A 10,243-nucleotide genomic window follows, 5' to 3' on the forward strand; every position below is an offset into this window, starting at 1 on the left:
CTTGGGGGTTTTTAAATTTTTATTTCAAAAGCTTGGATAGCTTCAATATCCAGGTCGTGGCAAAATCAGGACACGTGTAAAATACCTTACAATACATTAGATTCCCGAAAGGTACCAAAAAGTACAGTAAAATTAACACTTCCATTATAGGAAATGTATGACACAAATAATATAAAACTAAAAGGTGAAAAAAAGGTGACACTGGTTTTCTAAGATACAATTTACTCTTTACAACCAGGGTCCACAGGTCCAGGCTGCAGAGTGGCAGCAGGAAGCAGACCCTCCAATCTGGTTCTGGGTAACCCAGTAATAAAATATCAGCCCATAATGCCGCTCTCTGGCCTCTTGAGAAACCACACACTGCCTAAACAACTAGAGCTCTGGAAATATTAAACAGGAGAGTGATTTCCAGGGGGGAAATTTTAAATAAGATGCACATGGGACAGGCCATAGAAAGTTTGCCAAGTTAAATTTGGTACATAATTGTGTTCACTCGATATCCAAACAAAGCGTGTGTGGTCAGTCATCCTGCTGAAGCCTCAGTATGGCTTGTAGTTATTCTGATGGCCACCGCGTCGCTGGCTCTTCCCGTAATTTGTACTACCCTGACCTAGGGACAAGAACAACAATGAAAGTAGCTACAACTTGCTGAACATTTACCCCTGTGCCAGGCGCTTGATATGCATCCTCACCAGAACCAACAACTCTGTTGGTAGGATATCACCCCACCTTCTTGAAACCCAAAAGCTCAAAATCCACTCTCAGACAAAAGCCCAGCCTGTCCGACTCCAAAGCCCCTGCTGCCAATGGCCCCTGCCCTGTCTTTCCTGCCTCCCGGGGTGGGTGAGTGGATGGGGGCCTCCCTCTCTCCTACTTACTGTAGTCGTAGCCGGGGCCGTAGCTGTAATAGCCATAGGGCGAGTAGTCGTAGCCGCCATAGCCGGGCCCGTAGCCCTGCTGGTAGCCGTAGCCCTGGTTCCAGTAGCTGCCGTAGCCCTGATTCCAACTCTGACTCTGACCTGTGGGGGGAGCAGGGCACAGGGGCCCATGGACCATTTAGCACACGCAGGAGCTAGGATGGAGGAAATCCTGCCCTTTGGGTGGCGAGGTTACTATGGCAACTCAGAAAAGCCAAGGGGCTGCTGTCCTGGTGTAGAGGGCCTGAGAGACCCAAGCTAGAGCTAAGGAGGCCAGGCCAGAAAACTGACTTCACTGGGGCAACCAAGGCAGCTCACTTTCATTCAAATCACCCACTGATCACCGCCACCCTCCCTGGCAGCTTGGCCGTAAAAAGGATGGAGTTCAGGCTTTGGAGTCAGAGGGGCCTGGGATGGATGGAGGATAAGCGCCTGGCACAGCACTGCCCTATCCTTCAGCCCGCCCACCCACGGGTATACCAAGTCTCAGGACAGCTACAGAGCCAAGCACACTCCCACCTTGCCCCGTGTCAAAACTTGGAATGTGATGCGGAGGCCCGCTCTGCCCTGGGGCCCCAGGCCACGTGAGAAAGATGGGCTCTTCCAATCCAAGCAGCAGCATAGCATTGACTCAGGAGCCATTCCTCATCACGCCCACCCTGCTGCAACGAGCACCCCCAAGACAAACATAGAAGCTCCATGCAGGCAGGGCAACAGGACCCGTCTTCATCTGGGTTCTACTCACCTCCACTTCCACCGCCGCCCCCACTGCCTCGGTTCCCTCGATTGCGATTCCCACGGCCCCCAGAGCCATACTGCTGCTGTTGATAAACCTCTTTGGGCTGAGCCACCTTGATTTCACACTGAAAGTCAAGAGAACAGTGGGTCATGCCAATGGGACAAGCCCTCAACAGGGAGGGTACACAAAAGCCTTCAATGATGAGCAGTAAGGTGGTGGATCTTGTCTGCTCGAGACATGCTGGGGGAGGAAACCATACTGGGACTAGCTCAGAACTCCAACTGAAACTCAGACCAAGAGCCACACCGGCCTTTTTCGCTCAAGCCTTTTCCCAGACTGCTTGAAAAACAATGAGGCACACCCACAGGTCTGCTGATGGTCACCCTTGGCCACACTATACCTTAACAAGTGGGAGGAGAGGGACAGCTGGGCCAGTGCCAGTCCAGTGTAGCAAGACACCACCTTGGGCAAGGAAGTCAGAGAAGGCTTTCCCAGGTGAGGGATTTTAGAGAAAGCAGGTTCCTTCCCACCCCCCCTCCCCCACCCCCACCCCAAGAAGAAATAAAATATTCCACTCAAATACACTATTGAGGTGGCAACCCTGACTTCTATCTTACAGAGGGAAAAAGCCATTGGGGCTCAGGACAGCATTCCTTAAGGCCATCCCACTGCTCCTTCCTCCTCCAAACACTGATCTACTATTGGGATGGGCCAGGTGTATCTCCCCAGCTAGGGCATAAGAGTCAATTTCCTCTCTGCTCAAAACTATGCCTACTGTGGGTGGAAACGCCATGGACTTTCCTGTACTCCTATTTTATTTTATTTTTATTTTATTTTTAAAATAAACTTCAACAACATTGGTTTCCCATTAAAACCAACTAACCATTCTATAAGATGTCCTCATCCAAGCATAGTCAAAAATTGGCAGATTACCCCCACCAAGTGATGCAATCTCATGTTCTCTATCCTACTAGGTTTAAAACTGAATACAACCACCTAAATTACACATTTCACAACCAATCATCAGCAGTTTGACTAACAGCACCGCAAAATGGGCACTTCATGCCCATTTCACATATGGCACAGAGAAAAAGGCCTCTTTACATGTCAGTGTCCACTAGGGTAACAATGGCTCTCACCCAACAGCCCCCTATGATCCTCTCTCTCTTACAGAAAATTTAATGGCCCAATCACAAATCCAATCTTTCCAAACTCCCAGCTAGGACTGAGACTTCCAGGAGCCCCACCCTACCTGTCCCACCTTATCTGGCTGCCACTCCTGCTCAGGCAAAGCCTACCACACCCTGCCAGTGGGTCACACCCTCAACTCCCAACTGCCTCAGCCACCAGGAGAACACTTAAAGCATGAACTACCTACCCTTTCTCTTGTCCAGAGTTCAGAAGAAAGGTGCCCCTCACTGCAAAGGACTCTGCTCCTTTGAAGTCAAAACTGGCCTTGGATTTAAGGTGGCCAGGACCCTGGGAGCTCTTTGGAAAGGATCTTTGGACTAGGGGTTAATTTAGCCAGCGACCAAAGGGGATGGAAATGAAGAGATGTGGTTGTGGCTGGAAACAGATAAGAGAAAAGCTCTGCAACAATGTCCATAGCAGGAGAGACTTCACCATAGAAATCACTAAGTGGCAATTTTAAAATCTGAGACCTTAACTGCAGGACTTATACACACTGCATTCTAGATCCGGAACACCTTGCCCTCTAGCTTCAATTCTCTTCAGTAACTGAAGAGACTGCTCACACACTACCCATCCCAGAGGGGCCGCCCATGCTCCAGTATTCTCCTGCCTCCCTCACGTCCTGTCCTGCTAGCCTGGGAGCGCTGAAGGACAGGACCACTGGTCCCTATCAGGACAGCAGGCACTGCACAGAAACAGTCTGGTCCACCCTGGAGAACTCCTGGAGGTGGTTCAAGCCCTAGTCCACACCTGCAAAGGCCAGTTCCAGCAGAAGGCTAAGTGCACACACAGCTGGGGACACCTTACCTTACTTCCACTGATGGTGTGGAACTTTTTCTCCAGCACTTTCTTCACAGGTTCTTCTTCTTTAAAGGTAATGAAAACAAAGCCTCGTCTTTTGTTCGACTTTGGATCCATTGGAAGCTCAATGGCTTCAATCTGCAAACATAGGCAAAGCTCAAGACTCTACCTCAGAGCCTATAGGGAACTCATAGGAAAAGGCCGACAAACACCACAGTGAAAAAAAGTTCCAGTCAGCCAAGGTGTCAAGGACCAATAAGAAGGCAACATCACTGCAGCTGGCAGACCACTGTGGGGGCCACACACTCACCTCCCCAAACTCGCCGAAGTACTCCCTTATCTTCTCCTCAGTGGCTTCAGGATTCAGACCCCCTACAAAAATTTTCTTTACTGGGTCTTTCTTCATGGCCATGGCTTTTTTGGGGTCAATGACACGGCCATCCAGCCTGTGCTCCTTCTGGTCTAGAACCTGTTCGAACAGAAGGGAGTTGGGGTCTAACTCAGCAGCATGACCCAAGACAAGGACCTTCTTTCTCTTAGCCATAAGACTCCCAACACAGGCACACAAAACTGCTTCATCCCCTCCAAACTCTGCCCCCAACCTGACTTCCCAACCCAATCTCCAGACTTCACCTGGTTTATGAAATCTATCAACCCACCCCCAAGACTTTTGACCATGCCCTGCAACCCTTTTCTTGCCTAGCCAGTTCCATAAACTTAAAGCACAGGCTAAAATTAGGCTGCTAGGGCTGGAATCCTCACAATCCACCCTTTACTGACTATGTGATCTCTTCTATTTAACCTTCTGTTTTTTGCAAAATGAGGTTAAAGTAATGCCTATCTCCTAGCAACTGTGGGCTCTCTTCTAATCTTCTCAATGAAATGTTTGCTTTAGCAAGATCCAGAATAGGCACAAGATAATAAATGGTCCACCATAAACCTTCCTTGATCACCCCAGCCCATACTCACTGCTCCACTTAATCTCTACTTTTAATCCCCTGGAAAAGAATACGATAAATTCTCAACCTCTCTGCTCTTCCCAAAGCATTCAACTGTGCAAAACACATAAGCCAATCATGGGCTAAGAATGGTTATCTTGGAATACACTGAGACTCCTGATTGTGAACTACCCCAGCTTACCTTCTCCACACTGGCTGCATCTTTGAAGAGGATAAATCCAAACCCTCTTGACCGGCCAGTGTTGGGATCCATTTTTATTGTACAGTCAACGACCTCTCCAAATTTGGTAAAATAATCTTTTAGATCCTTTTTGCTGGTATCCCAGCTCAGGCCACCAACGAACATTTTTCTGAAATAGTGGGGTGAGACACAAAGCAACAAGCCTTATACCCAACCTGTGATTTTGGAAGGATAGACCCTGACAAAGCTCTCACTGAAAGGATTATAAAGCCACCATTCGGAACAGGGCTCTACCTCTGGAATATGTTAACGAGTCTCCCCTACCCTTCCAAACTCAACCTTGACCCTAATATAGCTTCAGGTGACTCCGTACCCTAAGCTGGTTGAGGAAAGAAAGCACAACCTGGCCGGAGAGCTACGACCTGAGGTCTCACAACCGGAAGGAATCTAATTTGTCTAACAACTAAGTATCAAAACCCTACAGTCCCTGCCACCTCCGATCACTTCAAGGAACTCGAGGCTTCCGGGGCCGAGTCAGAGTTCAGACCAGGACTCCGCCCCCGGCAGGAGCCGGAGGAGGGAGGCCCGGGTGCGCGCCAACTCCGCCCACGCAGCCTAGGCAGCGCGACCCGCCAGGCCCCGGCTCCGAGCTCACTCCCCTTCCGGGCCGCCTGCCGCAGGTCCCCGCGCCAGCGGCCCCGGGGCGGCGCTAAAGTCGACCCAACAAACTCTTGCAAACTCCAGCGCGCGCCGTAAGCGGGCGGCGCGGAGTTGCCGGTCCGCGGGCCGTGAGCAGGCCCCGGCCGCCCGCCCCTCCCCCCGCCGCGTGGCGCCAACAAAAGGCGGCCCCGGAACAAAGGCGGCGCCCCCGTCGGCCCGCAGCAGCACTTACCCCGCGTCCTCCTCATTCTTGCTGGCGTTGATCTGGTCACCCTCGGCGCCGTTCTGGTTGCCGGCCTGGGGTGCCGCGCTCCCGCCTCCAGCGCCCGCCGCAACGCCGGTACCAGTGCCGGCCGGCGACTCGCCTTCGGGGGCAGCCTCATGTCCGTTCTCGGTGGCTCCCGTCGTCTCCATGGGCTGCTCTTCACCCGCTTCCGACATGCTAGGCCGAGGCGCGCGGCTCCTGCAACGAGCAGCCACAGCGCGTCAGGCCGGCGCCACTCCCGCCCAGGCTCCCGCCCCCGGGCCCGGCTGCTCACCTCGCCGCCGATGACGCCGCGGGGCCCGCTCGTCCCCACCCGCCGAGGCACCCGCGGGCTCGGCCGCGCTCACGCTTGCGCTGCCGGGCCTCTCCCCCGTCTACTGACGGAGCCGCTGGGACCTCGCGCTAGCCTATTCCGCCTCCGCAGCCACAAGAACCCACCGACTCGAAAGCTCGCCCCGGCCGCGCGGTGCCGCCGCCTGACAATGCCGACTCGTGGCGCTCTTTATAATACCGGAGCCAAGGCCACCTCGCAACAAGGTGCATGCTCATTGGCTTCGCCGGTCTGTCACTCAGCCCCGTGCCGGCTTCCCATTGGCCGCAGCGGCGCGCGCACGGTAGATCCGGGCGGGCTTTGTCCTCATTTTAGAATCCGCGCGAGCCGGGGCCTTGCGGAGGGTGGCGGGGTCTGGTGGCTTGACGGTCCCGTCCCGAGTGGCCGGTGGTCTGAGCCCAGCACCAGAGAGGCGCAAGCCTGACCCTTCGCCTCTGAGGCCGTAGACCCTGGTCCCCGTGCGCCCTAAACCAGCACAGGCAGCCTTGGCCATTCCATTTCCCAAAAGAGGAAACTGGACACCAGGAAGTCTCGGAAACCAAGGTCGCCCGACTGGAAGTGCAGAACCCGGCCTTCGGAGATTGGGCGCGTAGTTTCCTCCAAACCCCAACAAACTGGGACGGAACCAGCCGTCCCCCTTGACCTTGGTGCCGTCAAAGCCACTGGATCCAGCCCCTTCTGCCGCCTCCCCCCGAAGCGAGAAGCGAGGAGGGGGCGGAGTTCGCCGGGTGGCCAATGGTGCTCCACGCGGGAGAAACGGTGGGACTGCGGTGTTGCCCATTCTTAGGTCGCTTGGCACCACCTTGACGATTAGCATCACATTTTTACTTTTGACTACTTAATAGCTTCAATTCGTTTATTTTTGCTGAAATCTGTTTTTAAGAAGAATACACCATTTCCTTGAAATCATGCAGTTTTGGGGAAGGGAAGAATAGTTCTCTTCTTCTAATATACAAAATACTTATTTATCTTCTTGACCAAGCTTGAAAGGCCTGTATAGTCATGATTCCTTTTAACCATATGGGTGAGAAATAGCAAATGAAGAAGGATTAAAACTTCTGAAGCTCGGGGTTTGCCAAATAACAGCAGAACACAAGTGGCTGACATCTCCCGCTGGGATCCTGTGGCCAGGCCCAGTGTGGTGGGCTGGGCATTCTGTTTTCTCATCTGGTCTCTTAACAACCCTATGGAAGTTGACAATCAGTTTATAAAGGAGAAAACAAGCCCAGAGCCCTGGTCTGAGGCTCACTTCCTAAGCCAACCTGCTCAGTCGTGTCCAGCAACCTGATGGTCCCAAAGAGCCTGACTATAGTTGCTACAGTCTCCTCTGTCCATGGAATTCTCCAGGCAAGAATACTGGAGCCCCTTTTCCAGGGGCTCTTCCCAATCTAGGGATCGAACACAGGTCTCCTGCATTGCTGGCAGATTCTTTACTATCGGGAGGCACCAGAGAAGCCCAGTGAAGTTGCCATGAGAATGTAAAATGTCACAATTTCACATTTGGAAAAAAATAAATTTCAAAAAATCTTAAGGTTTAGCCACACAATGCTGCATCTCCCCCAAGGTATCAACTACCTAGAGCTGGGACACCCACCCGCAAGTGAGCAAATGCCACTGGTTCATCCCAAGGCTCACCTGACCATTTCACTTTCAGGCTAGATTCACATATCTCTATAAAACCTTGGTCACTGCATAAAACCTTGGTGGTAAGGCTTGCAGGGAAGTCCCTAACAAACTCTCCACCCCAGTCTTTGCTCACCTACAGAAATAAGAACCAGGGTTTTGGGTTACAGGCAATGATGGGCACAACTGACCAAGCAATGAAGAAAATTCAGGTAATCAAGGTCAAGTGTAGCTGCAGGACGTAACCACTTATTTGTGTGTGTGTGTCAGTCACTCAGTTGTGTCCAACTCTGCAGATCCATGGACTGTAGCCCACCAGGCTTCTCTGTCCATGGGATTTTCCAGGCAAGAATACTGGAGTGGGTTGCCAGTTCCTTCTCTAGGGCATCTTCCCAACCCAGGGATTGAAACTTGGTCTCCCACATTGCAGGCAGATTCTTCACCATCTGAACCACTAGGGAAATCTCTTGTCCAGTTGGAGTCCATTAGCACAATTTGGGAATGCTTTCAATGACATGTCAAGTCTGAAGGATGACAACAGTTGGACGGTGCTTCACAGTATGTAAAAACCTTCACCAACCTTGTTTTTTAAGAGCTTCAAAATAACTTTGTATGCAATTATCCATAGTTTAGACACAAAAACACTGAAATCACACAGCTAAAATCTTAGCCATAAAGTCAACACTACAACACTTCCAACTCTACATTGTTTCCAGTGCTCCTGACTACTGTAGGACAAGGGGGCTCTGAGCTGCTGAGTTCTTTGGTCTAAATTAGATCTCAGATTAAGTGATTTTGAGGCTCAAAGGAAACATACTTTATAAAGAACTGCAGACAAATGGGGGTCAGTCTCAATACAGAATGTTCTTATATTGTACTCAAGAGTGCTTCTGACAAAGCAGGTCACCAGGCTGTTTGGAACCAGCAGGAATTCCCTTTGACACAAGGGACTCTTGTTATTTGGTCTGAATTACAGACAAGTTGAGGGCATCTTCTAAAACAATGAGGTTCTCAAATCAGCAAGGAGCCCAGTAACAACAGCGTAGAAAAGAGAGGACAGACACAAAATGAATTTTGAAAGTTGTTTAAATTACATGAATTTTTCTGTTGATTGATTGATTGATTGAGTCTGAGCCTACAAGGTAGACCCTGCAAAAGTTAATTGCAAATATGCTGACTGTTGTAGCTGACTCCCATATGGGCCACTTCCTTCACCACAGCTCCATGGGCTTCAGCTCCTTTGCTTCTGGGCTGACTCTGGCTCCAGCTGGAGAAGACTTCCTAAAACACAAGTCAGATCTTGTCACCCTCTGCATGAAAACTCTGGCTGACTCCCCAGTACTCTAAGGATGAAGTCTTAACCCTGAATACGGGTAAGAGAGACAGCTGAGGCTCACAGAAATCCTTTCCCTCCTCCCTCCAACCTCTCTTCATCTTAAGTAGAAGAGTCAGTTGAGACACCTCCTGTCAGTTGGGCACCTCCCCCAGATCTCTTTTTTCCTGGACACCAAGTAGCCTGGCAGAGCTACATTATAGAGAAGAGCTGTTTCACCCATGTCAGACTTGATGTAAGAAATGAACCTGTACTGGGTCAAGCCAGTGAGATCTCTAATTGCAGCCTAGTCACACCTGACCATTCCACATGGCTGGAGCCACCCGTCACATCTCACGCTCAGCTCTCCATGTTAGCCGTGCTGATTTCTTTTATTTCCTGGAACTCACCTGCACTCGTCTCTTTCCACATGCTGTTCCCCCTACCTGAAATACTCTTCCACAGATTTCACCTGCCTACCCTGCATATCTGTTTTGGGTTGAATTGTATCACCACGAAAGATCTGTTCAATTCCCAACCTGTGGTACCTGTGCCTGTGACCTTATTTGGGACTAGGGTTTTGCAGATGTAATCCAGTTAAGATGAGGTCAGACTGAAGTAGGTGGCCCCTTAACTCAATAAGACTGGTGCCTTATGAGAAGACACAAAAACAGACACGAGGAAAGCATTGTGTGACGACGGAGGCAGAGACTGGAGTGATAAGTCTACAAACCAAGTGCCTTGGTCAGTTTAGGCTGCTATAACAAAATACTATGGTCTGGGTGCCTTAAACAACAAACTTATTTCTCACAGTTCTAGAAGCTGAGAAGTCCAAGATCAAGATGTCTGATGAGAACCTGCCTCCTAGTTTGCAAACGGCTATCTTCTTCCTGTATCTTCACATGGCAGAAAGCATAGAGAGAAGCAAGCTCTCTCATACCTCTTCTTAAAAGAGCGCTACTTACATCATGAGGACCCCACCCTCATGACCTCATCTAAACCTAATTGCCTTTCAAAGGCCCCACTTCCAAATATAATCACAATGGGAATTAGGATCTCAGCATATGAATTTGGAGGAACACAAACATTCAGTCCATAACACAAAGGGATACCCAGGATTACTAGCAGCACCAGAAGCTAGGAGAGAGGCATGGAGCAGATTCCTGCCTAGAGCCTTCAGAGCAAGTGTGGCTCTGCCAACACCTTGATTTTGATCTTCTAGCCTCCAGAACTGTGAGACAATAAATTTCTATTGTTGATACAC

The 10,243-nt window shown here is 50.6% G+C and overlaps 1 protein-coding gene across 4 annotated transcripts; it reads right to left on the reverse strand.

Annotated features, from left to right (window-relative positions):
• Position 1: 1 nt before the first annotated feature.
• HNRNPAB (heterogeneous nuclear ribonucleoprotein A/B) lies at positions 2 to 6,733 on the reverse strand. Of its 4 annotated transcripts, none has more exons than XM_040240412.1 (8): positions 5,988 to 6,733; positions 5,681 to 5,911; positions 4,789 to 4,957; positions 3,959 to 4,117; positions 3,655 to 3,786; positions 1,663 to 1,780; positions 879 to 1,019; positions 2 to 610 (listed from the first exon to the last, which is right to left on the reverse strand). In XM_040240412.1, the coding sequence occupies exons 2-8, from the start codon at positions 5,887 to 5,889 to the stop codon at positions 540 to 542; spliced, it is 999 nt and encodes a 332-aa protein (XP_040096346.1). In that variant the 5' UTR covers positions 5,890 to 5,911; positions 5,988 to 6,733; the 3' UTR covers positions 2 to 539. The 4 variants fall into 4 exon arrangements, with proteins under 4 accessions (XP_040096346.1, XP_040096348.1, XP_040096350.1 ...); XM_040240414.1 differs by having other exon boundaries at positions 6,152 to 6,724; XM_040240416.1 differs by lacking the exon at positions 879 to 1,019 and having other exon boundaries at positions 6,152 to 6,724.
• Positions 6,734 to 10,243: the final 3,510 nt, after the last annotated feature.

Source organism: Oryx dammah, unplaced genomic scaffold (assembly GCF_014754425.2).
Source record: "Oryx dammah isolate SB20612 unplaced genomic scaffold, SCBI_Odam_1.1 HiC_scaffold_5, whole genome shotgun sequence".
Classification (NCBI taxonomy): Eukaryota; Metazoa; Chordata; class Mammalia; order Artiodactyla; family Bovidae; genus Oryx; species Oryx dammah.

Excerpts from the sequence above, each read along its gene's own strand:
- HNRNPAB (XM_040240412.1), bottom strand. The coding sequence starts at position 5,889 with ATGTCGGAAGCGGGTGAAGAGCAGCCCATGGAGACGACGGGAGCCACC. Across the intron at positions 4,118-4,788 it reads ATGCAGCCAGTGTGGAGAAG|GTTCTAGACCAGAAGGAGCA; the intron begins GTAAGCTGGGGT and ends CTGTTCGAACAG. Across the intron at positions 1,781-3,654 it reads ACACCATCAGTGGAAGTAAG|TGTGAAATCAAGGTGGCTCA; the intron begins GTAAGGTGTCCC and ends CTTGACTTTCAG.